This window comes from Streptopelia decaocto (genome assembly GCF_964273445.1).
Source record: "Streptopelia decaocto genome assembly, chromosome: 9".
NCBI classification, from domain to species: domain Eukaryota; kingdom Metazoa; phylum Chordata; class Aves; order Columbiformes; family Columbidae; genus Streptopelia; species Streptopelia decaocto.
Genome location: NC_138664.1, coordinates 143,467 through 160,823, shown reverse-complemented (window position 1 = coordinate 160,823; position 17,357 = coordinate 143,467). Strand labels below are relative to the sequence as shown.

The 17,357-nt window shown below is 42.2% G+C and overlaps 1 protein-coding gene across 7 annotated transcripts in view; it reads right to left on the bottom strand.

Moving 5' to 3' along the window:
- Positions 1-16,918, bottom strand: part of CCPG1 (cell cycle progression 1) — a 32,165-nt gene extending 15,247 nt beyond the window's left edge. For 4 of the 7 annotated variants that reach the window (XM_082061252.1, XM_082061251.1, XM_082061249.1 and 1 more), the window contains exons 1-7: positions 16,745-16,918; positions 12,322-12,393; positions 9,031-9,145; positions 8,008-8,087; positions 7,612-7,819; positions 4,790-4,885; positions 1,836-2,090 (exon numbers count right to left, since the gene is read on the bottom strand). In XM_082061252.1, the coding sequence (XP_081917378.1) occupies positions 1,836-2,090; positions 4,790-4,885; positions 7,612-7,819; positions 8,008-8,087; positions 9,031-9,145; positions 12,322-12,393; positions 16,745-16,861 (943 nt within the window). In that variant the 5' untranslated portion in view covers positions 16,862-16,918. Of the gene's footprint in view, positions 1-1,835; positions 2,091-4,789; positions 4,886-7,611; positions 7,820-8,007; positions 8,088-8,994; positions 9,146-12,321; positions 12,394-16,744 lie in introns of those variants that run through there. The other 3 variants (XM_082061253.1, XM_082061254.1, XM_082061255.1) reach the window with 2 other exon arrangements.
- Between the last annotated feature and the right edge of the window lie 439 nt (positions 16,919-17,357).

Genomic DNA, 17,357 nt, shown 5'->3' with positions numbered 1-17,357 from the left:
GGGACCAGACCCAGCCAGCATGGGTTTAGGAGGGGCAGGTCCTGTCTGACCAACCTGATCTCCTTTTATGATCAGGTGACCCAGCTGGTGGATGAGGGGAAAGCTGTAGATGTGGTCTATCTGGACTTCAGCAAGGCCTTTGACACTGTCTCCCATAATATACTCCTGCAAAAGCTGGTGGCCCATGGCTTGGACAAGCGCACTCTCTGCTGGGTTAAGAACTGGCTGGAGGGCCGGGCCCAGAGAGTGCTGGTGAATGGGGCCGCATCCAGCTGGCAGCCAGTGGTGTCCCCCAGGGGTCAGTGTTGGGTCCGGTCCTGTTTAACATCTTGATTGATGATTTAGATGAGGGGACTGAGACCATCATCAGCAAATTTGCCGATGACACCAAGTTGGGAGGGAGTGTGGACCTGCTGGAAGGCAGAAGGGCTCTGCAGAGGGATCTGGATGGACTGGAAAAATGGGCTGATTCAATGGGATGAAGTTCAACAAGGCCAATGCCGGGTCCTGCACTTTGGCCACAACAACCCCCTGCAGCGCTACAGGCTGGGCGCAGAGTGGCTGGAGAGCAGTCAGACAGAAAGGGACCTGGGGGGACTAATGGACAGGGAGCTCAACGTGACCCAACGGTGTGCCCGGGTGGCCAAGAAGGCCAACGGTGTCCTGTCCTGTATCCAAACCAGCGTGGTCAGCAGGACAAGGGAAGTGATCCTTCCCCTGTGCTCTGCATTGGGGAGGCCACACCTGGAGTACTGTGTTCAGTTCTGGGCCCCTCCGGTCAGGAAAGACATTGAAGTGCTGGAGCGGGTCCAGAGAAGAGCAACAAGACTGGGGAAGGGACTTGAGCACAAGCCCTGTGGGGAGAGGCTGAGGGAGCTGGGCTTGTTTAGTCTGGAGAAGAGGAGGCTCAGAGCTGAGCTCAGCACTCTCTAGAACTACCTGAAGGGCAGTTCTAGCCAGGTGGGATTGGGCTCTTCTCCCAGGCATCAGCAATAGGACAAGGGGCCATGGGCTTCAACTCTGCCAGGGGAAATTGAGGCTGGCGATTAGAAAGCAATTCTGTGCAGAGAGAGTGGTCAGGCATTGGAATGGCTGCCCAGGGAGGTGCTGGACTCACCGGCCCTGGAGGCTTTTAAACTGAGATTGGACACTTAGTGCCATGATCTAGTCAATGGGCTGGAGTTGGACTAAGGGTTGGATTGGATCTCTGAGGCCTTTTCCAACTCAGTCGATTCTGTGATTCTATGATTCTGTAATCTGTGTAATGCTTAACTTCAGGGAACACACTGAACACAGAAAAATTGCTGCTCTCCTGGATTCCCTAAACCACTCTGGAACTGCAAGGACAACTACAGCGTATTTTTCTCCACTGGACAGAGAAAAATATTGATACTATGAACTCCTGTAAAAAACATGCCTTGCTCTTACATTTACCAGATGAGCACATATGGGACAAAAGCCTGAAATCGCTCTGTGAAGGCTGTCAGGAATGCTAAACACTACCACAAATTTATTTCAAAAGAAAAGATGTGCAAAATGAAGGGTACACACTGCATTATGAGAACAACATGAAATTTCTATCTGGAAGGGCAACAGAAAATTAATTTCTTTTTATTTACTTTAATTTTGAAGTGGCGTATATTAAATACAATTTCAGCACCGAAGGGCCTATGTTATCCATATATTAGCAGTTGCTTTTTCTCATTTTTTAGGTTTAGATTGTTAGCAGAGAACAAGAAAAAACAAACAAACAAACAAACAATCAAGAGTCACAATAAAATGGTATTTGTTATGCAAGATCTTGATTTTGTGCATTTTATTTTCTATGAACTCACCATAGAAGTGTCCAAAGCCCATGCTGATTGCAACTACCAAAGCCAGGATGATGCATCTGTTAAGGCCACTGCCGAACTGGCGTTTGTGCTGCTCTTCTTTGGGAGGGTCAGACTCGGGTTCTGCAGCTGACCCGCCCTCAGCCTCGGAGCTGGAGACCAGCCTCTTCCTAGCCCGACGTTTTCGCACTGTGGGACTGGACTGGTTGCCAGTTTCATCACTGCTTGATTCATCATTGCTAGCCTGAGACGGAAAAACTGAAAGACAACAGCAGCAGTCTTTAAAATGCATTAATTGGTGCTTTAAAACATCAACTTGGGTACCCAAATCCATCATGTTTATGCAAAATGTATTTGGCAGTTATCTTAGAGAACATTAGTAAAGCAAAATAAAAATCCTCAATGTGATTGGTAAAGCTGGATATTACGCAAGGAATGCTTGCTCTACAAAGTGAAAAATTCCTTTTTTTTTTTTTTAAAGGAAAAGATAAAGAATCAACAAATCGGCAAAAAAACCCATATGGCTCTTGCCTATACCTTATCACTCACTCATTAGAAAGTGTTTCTTTCAGACAATCCTGCCTCTTAAAACACCTACATGTACTGCCTCTGCAAATACATGTGAAGTAGATAGGTTAAGAATTCAGTTTTCCTTCTCTTACGTATATTGAGACTGAACTAATTAATAACAATAGAGCAAGAGAAAGACTTGCTTAAAGAAAGCCTCCTAAAAGACAGACATGGTTCTATTATCTCAAAAAACTTCATTCTGTGATCTACATGCAGCTGCAGACAAAATTCCATTAAAGTTCCATTAATGTAGGTATTACAAATATCCAAACAAACTTTTGCATTGCAAATTTATTTAAATATGTAATTTTGTTCACTTTTAATATCTGCCATATACCACCTTTCAACAAAGCCTTTTTCAACCACTACTGCACAGGAAAAGAACTACTTGGGTGCTTCTGTGTTTGACTCTCTCTAACACTCTGAATCCAAAATGCTTCTATTACCTGGCTGTTGTTTGGAAGATTGAATCAGCCAAGACTTGATAAGAACAAATTCTAACCATAAAAAAATATCTTTTATAGCATTTTTTGTAAAATAGTATTTATTATACCACTTGTATGTTCATATTCCTATGGCCCAAAAGCCATTTATTCTACCTGGGAAAATAACAACAGAGCTGTAATTGCTTATTGCTATTAGCAGTACAAACGCTTGCTGCATGTACTGTAAATAAGCTTATATAATCCAGTATATAGGTAATGATTATTTAATCTCCCTTGCTTGAACACATTATTTTCAAGTGTAAGGCAAGTATCAAGAGGAAGCAGTAGCAGGGTGAAAAAGCAGCTTTCAAATGTCTGTGTTCACATGCCTGAAATAGATGCAACGTGATCAGTGAAGCCTCCAGCACATGACAAAGTGCTCCTGCTCAGACAGTTCTAAATGTGATGCCCGCAATTACACAATGCTAACACCCCTTCTAGAAATATGGTTGTTCATTCTCGTATCAGAAATCATCACTCAAATATAAAAAGATAAACACGGAGTTACTGTCCTTGAAAATTTCACAGCTGAAAATCATTTGTTTGAGCAAAGCCATGCACACACCACTGAACAGACAAGAATGCCAAGCAGTGCTAAAGGCATTACCAGTTAAGATTCTTCCCTGAAAATAAATTCCAACTGCATGGAAGTGATTGTATCAACCCCAGAAAATATTACTAATTAGTATCTGGAATACATGATACATATCTAATTTCTGACTCTGTGGACAAGCATCAGGTCAGACCAAGCAGACATTGCAACAAGGTCACATCACTTCAACAGCTACTTGACATGCAGATTTGCAGATTCTTAAACCCAAAACCCAACAACAACGCAAACAAAAACCAACAACCACCACACAGCCACCAGACAATCGGAAAGCAAAATCAACAAGCTGTGAGGCACTTAGAGGCATTCATAAGCACTTGCTGGCAAGTTGTCAACAGCATTACACTTCGAGGCAAGAATGACATTGCCTTACAGCTGCTCTGCAAACTCAGTACAAAGCTGTACTCTAACGGTCAGAGGATGAAAAGGAGTACAAATGAAACAAAGTGTGACCACAATACCAGCCTGAAATTCTAGCTTCTGCTGTGATTTTGAAGTGTCGGGTCTACAATGAAACCCAGGTGAAGTAACAACATAAGTCAAGAATTTCATTTTCTTTGACATTTCTGCACAAACACATCTCAAGCTTAGACGCAATTTATTTCAGCATTTGAACACTTCTGCTAGTTCAGTTAATTCACCAGGCAATACTAAAACATTTCTGTTTGTGTGGTGAAGACAGCCTAAACAGGAATTAGTTTGCAAGTAAAAGCGGCAGAAAATCCTTGTAGAGTGTTTTAGTATCTACATGAGGAAAATCTGAAGCTCATCCTTTTCCAACCCAACAGAGAACTCAACAAGAAGAAGATGGCAAAGATTTCCATTGCCAAAAAGTGGCATGAAAATTTTGACTGCTAAAACTTTGGCATTTAAAATAAATGCAAAAGTACTCCAGACATTTTCTGTACTACTTGGTCAATCACATACACAGCAATAAAGACCATGTTGAAATCAGCTTAAGTTAGAAGGAAGAAATTATTTTTGCCAGTCACACACAGATTTGGAATCCAACAAGAACCATTCATTTAAATGGTCAAGCATACATATTAAAATGTATTACAAAGGTTACTGATGCCCATTCCAAATTTACATGTAAGCTTAACATTTTTCAAAAAAGTAAATAAACCACTGACAGTTTAGCTGAATTCATCAGTGAGGATGGGCTCTCAGCATCTGTATGGAATATCACTATTATAAGACTAAGTCAAATTGCTACTGATAATTTTAACAACACTCCATGCAAACCATAAGCAATCAGCTTTACACAAGCTGATCAAATTTAATCACACCACCTTGGAAAGGAAGACTGCGAGACACATGCTGTTTCACCTCATTTCCCCATCCCCTCACACAATCAGGAATCTTCCTCAACTTCTCCAGCCAACTGACTTTTGTGCACAAAACCATGGGAGGAAAAAAAAATACATTTTTAGAACTCAGTCCTAAAAGAAAGTCAACTCAATTTTAAATTAAAAATTAAGTCAAGTCATCCAGAAGACAACAGCTTTTTTATGAATCATCACTGGTCATAAGTGTAATTTTCTCATTCCAATGGATACTATACAGAAACATGAACATTTAATCATAAACAGATAAAGATAAAACAGTATTTTATGAAAAATCTTGCCCTTGTAATAAACTTACTCGGAAAGGTAAAACTCGGTAACACAAAACTGTTATAGAGGATAAATAGAACAGAAAAGACTACAAATAAGCAGCCAAACAGAATGAAAAAGGAGGACTAGAGAGCTAGAGAAGAGTAAATTTTTTCTTTTAGTTTGGGTTCGTTGGTTTTTGTTTGTTTTTAATTAGCCAAGTATTTATATCTTTCCTCCTGAATACTATGAGTTGCATTTCTGACAAGTAATGAGAGTATCTTAAATGCAGCTTTTTCCAATACGTGGCAGATAAAACTGACACCAGAGGCAATGTAGGCCCACTGATGAACGAGGTGGGTGCCCTGGCGACAGAAGATGCAGAGAAGGCAGAGTTACCGAATGCTTCTTTGTCTCTGTCTGCTCTGCCGGGGGCTGTCCTGAGGATCCCGCACCGCTGAGGCCCCAGGGGACGGCAGGACAGTGGAGGAGTTTGCCTAGGTTGATGAGGACTGGGTTAGGGAGCAATTAAGTAGTCTGGACATCCATAAATCCATGGGTCCAGATGGGATGCACCCGCGGGTGCTGAGGGAGCTGGCTGAGGTCATTGCTGGACCGCTCTCCATCACCTTTGCCAAGTCTTGGGAAACGGGAGAGGTGCCCGAGGATTGGAGGAAAGCAAATGTCACTCCGGTCTTCAAAAAGGGCAAGAAGGAGGACCCGGGTAATTATAGACCGGTCAGCCTCACCTCCATCCCTGGGAAAGTAATGAAACGGCTTGTCCTTGGTGCCATCTCAAGGCATATCAGGGATAAGAGGGTCATTAGGGGCAGTCAACATGGCTTCACCAAGGGGAAGTCGTGCTTGACCAACCTCATAGCCTTTTATGACGACACAACAAGATGGATGGATGATGGCAGAGCGGGGGACATGATCCACCTTGACTTGAGTGAGGCATTTGACACAGTCTGCACAGCATCCTCACAGCTGAACTGAGGGAGTGGGTCTGGATGAGCGGGGAGTGAGGTGACTGGGAACCCCTGAAGGGAAGAAGCCAGAGAGTCGTGGTCAATGGGCAGAGTCCAGTTGAGGCCTGTATCCAGTGCAGAGCCTCAGGGGGCAGTGCTGGGGCCGGTATTATTCAAGTTATTCATCAGCGATTTGGACGAGGCAATAGAGTGACTGTCAGCAGGTTTGCTGGTGACACCGAGCTGGGAGGAGTGGTGACACTGGAAGCTGTGCTGCCATCAGAGACCTGGACAGGATGGAGATCTGGGCAGGGAAACATCTAATGAAATAGAATAAGGGCAAGTCTAGAGTCTTGAATCTGGGCAGGAACAACCCCAGATGCCAGTATGAGTTGGGGAATGACCTATTAGAGAGCAGCGTAGGGGAAAGGGACCTGGGGGTCCTGGGACAGCAGGGTGACCATGAGCCAGCACTGGGCCCTTGTGGCCAGGAAGCCAATGGTACCTGGGGTGGGTTAGAAGGGGGTGGTCAGTAGGTCCGAGAGGTTCTCCTGCCCCTCTGCTCTGCCCTGGGGAGACCACACCTGGAATATTGTGTCCAGTTGTGGCCCCTCAGTTCCAGCAGGACAGGGAACTGCTGGAGAGAGTCCAGCGCAGCCACCAAGATGCTGCAGGGAGTGGAGCATCTCCCGTGTGAGGAAAGGCTGAGGGAGCTGGGGCTCTGGAGCTGGACAAGAGGACACTGAGGGGGGACTCATTCATGTTTACAGATATATAAAGGGGGAGTGTCAGGAGGATGGAGCCAGGCTCTGCTGGTGACAACCAGTGACAGGACAAGGGGCAATGGGTGCAAACTGGAACACAGGAGGTTCCACTTAAATTTGAGAAGAAACTTGTTTGGAGTGAGGGTGGCAGAGCCTGGCCCAGGCTGCCCAGGGGGTTGTGGAGTCTCCTTCTCTGCAGACATTCCAACCCCCTGGACACCTTCCTGTGTAACCTCAGCTGGGTGTTCCTGCTCCAGGGGGGATTGCACTGGATGAGCTTTCCAGGGCCCTTCAACCCCTGACATTCTGGGATTCTGTGTGATTCTGTGATATTCTACGTAGTTAGGAAGGCAAGCAAAAAGTTATTGTAGTCATTCTGCTATTAGTCCTCATGGCCCCAAAAATCAATTCTCTCCCAGTTGCTAGTTATTTATGCCAACTCTATAAAAGTGAAAAAAAAAAGCCCAGAGAAAACCTACAATTATTCTATGAACTGAAAGTCACTTTAATTCTCTAAAATACTCTAGAAATTTACTTTCTATTTTAAAATAGTGAACGCTTAACAGAAGAGAACGCTTTCAAATAAAAAGATTACAGAAGTACATTTGGACAAGGTTTTGGAGTTAGGGCAACTAGAGTTGTCCTAGAGACTGCAAATATTTGGACACATACTCAACAAGACCAGTATCTTTTCTCCTCTCCACACAAAGAAAGGTTCCCTAAGCCAAGATTTTTTTTTCCCAGTGACATCTTTGCATACAGTTGCTTAGTAAATTATTGCTCTTACCAGTTTCTAGATGGGAAAATGCGTATTGACTGCTAGAGGAGGAACCCATGTTAAAATCGTCTGAACTTGGAGCTTCTTCACCATCAGCTGGAGCTTCCTCCTGACTTTGAGTTTCTTCTGGTTTTGGAGCTTCAAGTGTAACTATGTCAGAATCATCGCTAATAGTTCCAATGCAGGATCCATCATCAGGGATGTTTTCATTCTTTTCCTAGGGAAATGGACAATGTAAAATTTATTCAGATACATGTAACATCAAGTAATTTTTTAAATAGTAAGAATTCTTAATGCTTTAAAGAAAAGGAAAAATCAGTATCTTCATTTTGATGCCTTCAAAACATTGCTTGGCATTCTCAAATGGGGCTTACAGAAGCACCTGAATAACATAAGGTAATTTACCTCTGGAACTGTCTGAGTTTCCTCAAAAGCAGAAAGAGTATTATCTACCAGTGGTATCTCTCCATCAGTGTTGCACTGAGCTATATAAATAAAAAGAGCAAAAAACAAACATTGGCACTAAAAACAGTAACTCAACAAATTATGCCCACTCCCACCTAATATTAATATAAGCATAATTGTGACAGTTTTTTATTATCTACTCAAATAAAGGAAAGTTTTCTAAAAATACTCAATCTCATTTTCAATATCCCTCTAACATCAGAATCCAAATTGTCATTATGTAATACAGTCATGGAGGATACTTAAATTCAAGTAACCTATAAATAAAAACCACAGTTAGATAAAAACCAACACTACACTGTAAGCTGATACCACAGTACTCCTGTATGCTGGGATAATTAAAATATTATCCAGCTAGTTATTGGAGTTTGAGCATCTACTCCTCTTTCTACAAGGAGAAGTTACGAATTTGGAAACACGGCCAAGCTCAAATTTAGTCAACTAAACACTGAACCTGTCAAGTCTGTGTTCTCATACCAATATTAACAAATTCAGTCTTAAATTTAGTAATTAAAATAAGTGGATTTTCATTATATTAACACCCACCAGACTTACATTTCCAACTCAAGAAATGCTAACACAGTGCCACAATGTTACCTTACAAGTGTAAGAGCATTGATGGCTCCTTCCAAATTACTCTTATTTGGTCTATGTTATTATTAAATATTGTTTAAAATAGAGTTTATCAAGACCACTTCTAGAAACTATTTTCCAGCAACATCAGTACATACTATTCTATAACACATCTAAAGTATTGACAAAATGAAAGATATTCTACTAATTTTCTCTATTTCAAGAAAAAATACTTTCATAAAATTGATGACTGAATATTTTCCATGACACTGATGAAGGAAGAACTTTGACAGAGGCCTACAAAGTGTGCAAACTCTATTAAAAATACTAATTTTGTGGAAACACTACAGGCACCTGTTTTATGGAACTGCTCCTCTTTTAACATCTAACCTTGCAAATCAATTGGTTGCTCCTCTTCTTGCAAAGAAACATATTCTTCTGAAACAAACTCATGGTTATCATTTGTGCTTCCATTTTCTGAAGTCACCGTCTCTATGTCAGAACCCTGGAGTTAAAGAGTTTTAAATGAACGTTACAGTTATTGGGGTTTCCATCAGTAAAGTAGAAGAGTTACAAAGGAAACGGGACATTAATAATAAAAACAGAAGAGAAGAATAAAAACCCTTAAAACTGAAGAAGAGTTTAAGCAAAAATAAGCAAGAGAAATACCAAGTAATTGAGAAGAAGGAAACAACTGATAGTGTGTCCCACTTATGACCATGATCAAAAAAAGGCAGAGGAGGAAAAAGGCAATTTAGGCCTTAATTAACAACTATGCTAAGCATTTTAAATAATTATTTTCTATTAGCTTTATTAGACCTATTTATTAAACAGAATTTAAAGAAACAAAAGAGATTTTCAAATGAGTTTTGAGTATGGCATCTAATTCTTGCACATACGTCCATACATTTTATGTAAACACACCACTACCTCCCCCCAAAAAAACGGACCATGGGCAGCACCACCACGAAATCCAACAAGTACCAGAACCAGGAAAAACACGTATCATTCTACTCCATCTCAATTCCTGTCAGCAAATGTGAATGGCTGTTTTAATAGTACATCTCTGACACCAGGAAAACAAACATTCATCCAGTCTCCAAATTGGATTTCTGTGTTTAATCCAGAAAGGAGCCTCAGTTCTTGGTCAGCTGCCAGTCCGCACCAACCTCAGAGCGAACCAGAACTGCAGACAAACAACGCTCAGAGGCCGCGGGGCACTGCAGGCAAGCACCACGGTTAACAGCTCTAAATATTTATCTTCACACGGTGATTTTTGTTTAAAAGAACTGATGGAACACAAGTAAGGTTATTAGAAAACTATAAACATGCAAAACATAATTGAAAAATACTAAGTCATGCTGATCCATAAATAACTTGTGTTGTTTTTGTAAACAGAGATAGTTATTTTTGTAACAGCAGGTGTGAAATTGCAGTAGTAGTAATACTTCCAGATCAGTTTCCCTAGGTGCTCGTTTCAGGACTCAGGCAAACATGTATGGTTTTGTTTTTAGGAAGAGACTACTGCAGGAAAATCAGATACCTCAAAAAGAGTTGCATAAGATACATTCTGCAATCACATTGCAAAGCTATGTTCCTTTTTAAAAGGCTTTGAAAATTAACTGCTTCGGCAATTCGGCAAATACTTTGTATTTCTTCATTTTGACTACAACAGCATCACAATTTGAATCACAAACGTTTCACATTCACCATTCACTTATAAGTAACTTACTAAAATCTGAGTGAAATCTCATGAAAGAAAATACAAAATTATTTGTATATATACAATATACACAATATCTACGTATTTTGTATATACGAAATATACAAAATTGCTCTCTGGTGTAACAGAAACATTACTTTTGTTTCTTAAGTTGTGAAGAAGAACGAATAACCAAAATGTAGTTTGCCACAACAAAGCAAACATCAGGAGGGTAGCTTAAAGCAGATTACGATCTCCGCTAAGCCAGCAAGAGCGCGGGCTGAGGCCACAGCCGCCCCCTGCAGACACGGTGCGCGACCCCCAGAGCCGCTCCCCGCGCGGCCCCTGAGCGGCTCCTGCTCCTCTCTGGTGACAGGATTCCTAACTTGCCATCCCACACAAAACAAGGACAAAAGTTCCAACAATCTCTTAAACATCACCTGGCTAACAACAAAAATGAAACGATGACGCAACATTTATAAGCCACAAACCATATCTCTTGCTTTTGAAACTGAATTGAGTTTTCAAAACTTAAGTACAATCAAACGCCTGCACCGTGCAACGGCTTGCTTTCCAAATTACCTAGATTTGCATTATAATCTGCAGTGACTACTCCCTGTTTTCCTGTTCCTTGAAAATGTTTTGGGGCAGGAAACAAGAAGATGCAGACAGCCAATATCTGAGTGTCATTCCAGGAGAACAGTTAACCCATTCGCTCTGAGGATTCTGGCTCAACAACCTACTCACTTTATCAGACAGTGTTAAATGCTTAAAAAACACACACGAAACCAAACCATACCACACTCTCACACCAACCAAGATCTGAAGTGATACAAAAATCCTGAGGGCTAAAGAAGAAAAGTACATTGGAGACCCACACTAACAGGTAGGACCCTGCAGAGTTTCTGAGCAACTTAAGGCCTGCCTTGTTTACCCCAGGGGAAAATCAGATACAGCATTAATCTTTCCTAACTTCAAGTGTCTACACTCGAGCAAATTGTTGAAGGCACCTTTACAATCAATACAGTCAGTGGAGTCAAGACAGCACGTCACTTGATCAAATATAAGTGTTGACCTTAGCATAAGAATGATTGCTCTCCAGACTCCATTGATTGTATTGATTTAATCTATACAATGCAAACTTAGAAACTAACATCAGATTCAAATGCCTACCCCGTAGACAACGCCTAGGCAACAACACATTTCATCCCAACAGACCTTTTGTCTCAAGCTTTATTCTACTAGGAATTAAAAATTACTTTTGTTTTAATAAAGCCATAGTCACTTTATACAACTAGTCAAACATCAGAAGATGGGAAACAAACACACAAATTAAACCAGTGCACACAAACATAATAGTGACTTTACAAAGAGTTTTACCCTAAGACTTGAACAAGAATGAGGGAATTCTAACATTTCATTCCAAATAAAGGTATGACTAATAAAGGAAGCTATAGCAGAGATTGAAAGATGGACAGAAACACAACTGAGGCAACACAAATCTGATGGACCACCACACATCAGTTGAACAGGTTTTAAGAAACAAGTATTTTGAGCCATGATTCCCACACTCACAAACTTTTCTTGCAGAGACGGCGGGAGGGCTGTCAGGGGAAGGATAGTGGAAGGAGATATGGAAGGAAAAGGAGAAATGAATTAGCAATGGACAAGCTACACAGAATGTCAACATTTTCGGGAAAGATGGAACACAGGAAAACACCTCACTAAAATTCTAGCAATTCTCCAAAGCAAAACCTTTGGAAAAAAAATTATTTTAAACAACAAAATCTGTATCAGCTATAGTAAAGGATACAGATTTTTAAAGAGCAGTTTTATGTTTTCTTACTTATAAGTCTCTCTTCTCTATTCCCTGTTGATACGCAAGACCAATACAAAACAAAATTACAAAGCTGAAATAATATTTTACTGCATATGGTTAGTCTTAAGCAGAAGAATTTTATTAATTGGAGATTGCGTACCTCATGATTGATGACAGTCCAGCCACAAGATGAATCACTGTCACTGGAATTCTCAGACATTTTCAAAGCACGCTGCAAGTAAAAGCAGGTTCTTTTAACACGCCAGATTTAAAATTTCTCTGTAGCATCATCAGTTAAGTTATGTTGCAGTAGGTAAAGTAATTTCTGAATTGTTACATGCAGAGGAACTAAAGTTTATTCCAGAAAAACACCTTTTTTTTTAGAGAAGACACAAACTAGGATCTGTTGGAACTGTCTTCAACTATGGGCAAAAAAATAATGTTTCATGTTGCTTTCATTCCTTTCAAGTACTATGAAAAATGCTGATTCTGAAGAAAACTGAGAGAGTACCTGGAGGGTACAGAAACAGAATGAAAAAAGGGAAGTACAGATTTGCGTTGTTACAACAGTGCCAGAGGAGCCTGACAGCTGTTTCCAGAGAGCTGGCTGGCTGCAGCTGCCTGTTTGTTATCTCTCCTGTACCAGGAATACAGAGCATTCATTATTGTTACACATTCAGATTATTTTTTAAAGTTCTTAACTAATGGAAAGACTTAAAAATAAATATAAGTATCTAAAACTGTTAAATAAAATTTACTGTACGTTTATCTGGGGGGGGGAGGGGCGGACACAAAACAAAACAAAAAAATAAAAAGACCAACCAACACCAACAAACAACCTTCCCCAAACCAGAACAATTTCCAACCAATTGTGTGTTACGTTATACATCCAATGTATTAAAACAGCAAAAGAAATAATGGTTCAATAAAGCTGTCCATTCATTCATCTTTTTATAGAAAAGCAGAGAATTCTGATAACTTCAGACATCTGCTTTATTTCCCACAACTAATTACTTCTGGTAAGAACACAGAGAAAAGCACCTATTCGTTTAAATTTATTTACTCTCTATTATTAATCCTGTCTTTACTCCCAGTTTGTTAACACACAAAATATACAGAAACATTGAATTGGAACACCTAAATATGCCACTGTGGCTAGTAATTGGAACAAAAAACAACAACAACAATCAAACTTCCAATTCCATTTAGCTTTCTTAAAAAACACATCAAACATTTGTCTTATATCTCTGCACTATGGTAGTTATCATGTTTTGCTAATATAACACTTTTTCCTCATCAACTTCAACTAATACAATTGGGGTTCCTCTGTAAAATCACAACTACAGTTTATTAAGCAAAAATAGTCACTAACAATTGACTTAGGTTTCAAACTTACAGAGCAATAGGATTTCTACTTAGTATAAAGCCCTACTTTGAATATGGTTGTAACTTTCCTTTAGATCTCTTTCTTCCTTCATTGGTGTTCTTCCTGGGATCTCAGCCAGGGAACATCAGGGCTGTGTGTGTTTGGGGTGGGTTGGTTTTGTTTTGTTGTTGATGATTCTGGTTTTGTTTTGTCATGCTTGTTTGGGTTTTTTTAATCATACTGTATTCATCTTACTTTTTTTCAAATTGTGCTTTTTTTAAAAATCATACTTCTCCAATCATCAAAAGAACTAATGCCCAAATGGTCAACACTGCATTCCCGAGTTCTCATGAGACAATAACATCTGCTTGCTGCCATCAAATGGTTTCAACGGGACCAGGCGTTCCGCAGCAGCATTCCTTCCAGAGGAAGGCAACTACCAGCACCAGAACTTGCCACCTATCAGAAACATCACTGGATATGTTGCAAAAACTGTACTGGTCATCTGAAATTATCTTTCGAGAATTCTATTCAGTATAAAAACATTCCCATTTAATTATTCTACAGTTCAGTCAATGGTGCAATCATAAGAGTACCAAAATGTATAGTAATTAAAACCCAAGTGTTTTGCATAACAATAAAAAATATAGTTTGGGGCAAATATAGTACAGGCAGCCCCGTCCTTACTAGCAAGTCTGATCTCCAGTGTGGAAGAAATTCAGGCTGTGGCTTCACGACATGGCAATTCCAGTTTTAGTGCATCTCAGTGCCAGATGTAAAACAATGAAGTCACATAATGCAAACCCTTTAACAGGGAAAAATAAAAGAAATCTGTTGATACAAGTGCATTTACAAATTTTGAAAGGGCAAGTTTTAACAGCAGAGACTGCGCTGGACACTGTGGCGCCCGTCTTCCTCTGGCTAGCTCCGCATTTCAGCACGAGCCCCGGCTACCTGCACAGGAGCGCCGTGCCGTCCCCTCTCTGTCCAGATCACAGACTGACAGGTGACTGAGCACCGCACAAAACCAGTCCTACGGAACACACAGCCACGGCCTCAGGCTCCAGAGAGCACTAAACATCTGTCCCAAATGAAAGCTTCAGGACCTAACTATGTAGGTACCAGCATAATAAAAAAAAATTAGTAAAACAAACAGAGGAACAAGCAGACAAACAATCTTTATTTTCTGTGACTTGCTGACCTTGATAAATGGCCTTGATTTGGAAGTTACTTATCTTGTATTCAACCTGAATATTATACTAATACTGCATATTTAACTGAATACAGGTGACCAATCTTCTAAACAGAAAAGCTTCTGATATCAAGAAAAAGAATGGAACAGAAAAGAATAATTACAAAATCATTAAGGTTCACAGGCAGAAGTGTTAAATTTATCAAAGATGATAGACTGACATAGAGATAGATAGACAGACAGAGAGATAGATAGATAGGCATCAGACTGAAGGGCATCTCTAGGATGACTATATTCTTACAAGCACATTCAGCATACATACATGTGTGAAACGGTTATAAAAAGTAAAGTATGTTATAATTAGTTAGCTCTAAAAGAAAAAAGCTTTAAGAAAAAAATACCTAGGGACAGCATTTCCACACTTCAGTCATCAGCTAAACACACAGAGTCATAACTAAATCTGCAGGCCCATCAAGTCCCTACAGTAAACCGAAACACAGAAGACTAATCTGAGCCCAATGGCTAAACTGACCTATTCACAAAATCTTCCCCAGCTTATATTCTCTGCCATCAAATGACAAAAGACACACGAAGGCTGAGGAGACGTGCTGGATACGGCTGACACAGTCAAGTTGCTTTGGGCAGGAATTAAAAAGACATGAAGCCTGCAGCTTCCTAATGAATTGAGATGATGCTGATGAGTTCTAGTTCAACAACAGCAGGGATAACTGGAGGATACAGCAGAGTATTCCACATCTTCTGTATGTCAGGCCAAGCCAGAAGGGAAGATTGAAAAAAAGAAAAACACATCCCGCACACACAGCTTCGCTTGCTTGGCTTCTCACTAAATACCTTCATTGCCACTATTTCCTAGAACAAATGTACAGTTCAGTTTCTTCTATCTTCCAGTTTAAACTGCAAAGCTGATTCTAGGCCCACAAATGTCCTACACTCTCAGGGACATCTCCTTTTGCATTTCCATCTAGACAAAATAAATATCTATCATACTCAGAATTCAATCTGTCTGTATTTTTGTTGGGGGGAGAAAGGGATCAAGGAATCAGAAATGTTAACTACTTTCCTAACCTTACTAAAATGCAAACCAGAAGCACAAGGTGTAAAATTCTTCAGCTGTATATACTGTTGATAACATAATACCAAGTTATCCCATATATCTATATAAAAATAAATAGGAGATACCACATCCTATTTATCTACCATGAAGCTGAATAAATACAAGTCTCAGAAAGAGTAACTATTCCAATCTAAACAAACCCATGCATTTTTCCATCTTAAAAGAGGATTTCCTAGCCTACAAAAACCTCAATAAGCATTGACAAAGATGAAGAAGGCACCCATGGGAATCGGTGTTCTTTAGTTTGCTGTGCTGTCATTCCAAGCAAAAACTCACAGTTCTCTTCTACAGTAGCTTCTTTGCCGCACAGCAGAAATAAAAACGCATTACAGTGGTATTATACTTCAGGGTTTTCATGCAAGCTTACTATTTCTACTAAGTGGTATAATTTCTTCCCCAAAGTAACATTCTTCGTTCTGAATATATTTAGCAACCCATAAAGACCGTCTCCTTACTCTGATTTCCACAAGCCAAGTGTGGCTTCTAAAAGCCAACCCGCTCGCAAGCCGGGCACCCCGTGCTCAGCAGGTGTGACATCACACCTGCCGCAGAACAGCTACGGCAGCAGTGACAGCTGCTGGCACGGCGCACCTCGCATCAGCCCGGGAGGGAGGCGATCAAAGAGCAGGAAGTTGGCAAGCGGCCGGGCCGGCACGGCGGGAACGCCGCCCGCGGGCCCGCTCAGCCGCCACCCAGACCGCGCCCTCCCCGCAGCGCCCCGGCTCCTCGCCCCCTGCGGCCGACAGGGGCTGCCCCGGCTCCAGCGCCCCCGGGGTCGCGCCGCTGCGGGCGGACCCTCCGCACGCCCGGCCGCCGCGCTGCCCGGGCGGCTGCGCACCGAGGCCAGGCCTGAGGGCGGCAGCCCCCCGCGGGCCGGCCTCGCCGCCTACCTGAGCGCGGCCCCGCGCGGACGAGAGGCCGCCAGCTGCAGCCGCCCGTGACGCCGTCACAAACAACACCGGCCTGCCCGGGCCGCGCCTGCGCACGGCGGACGCGCCCCGCAGCATCCTGGCGAGCGTAGTCCGCGCCCCGGCACGGCCCGCCGGCCGGCGCGCCCGCCGACTACAGCGCCCAGAGTGCACCGCGGCGGGCGGCCGCCCCGCCCCGCCGCGCCCCGGCGCTCCCGCTGCCTTGGCAACGCCACGCTCTGCGCGCGGGCCTGGCGGCCGCGGAGGCGGTGCGGCCGTGTGGGCTGGGCACGGCGGGACCGCGGAGGCAGGGGAGGAGGGAGGAAGGGAGACAGGGAGGGCCTGCGGGCCGCCCGGTGGCGGTGCTCGGCCCTGGGGGCGGGAGCGCAGGGGCACCGACAGCGCAGGGAGCTTTTTACAGAGGTAATCACAGGATAAGCAAGCAACGGGGCACCCGGGGCTGAAGGGACGCGCTCCGTTACATGCAAATAACGCTTGTACTAAGGGAAAGAAACAAACAAACAAAAAAAACCCCAAACCAAACCAAAAGTGCTCCAAAGAACACCCCAACCCCCAACCAAAAAAAAAGAAGTAC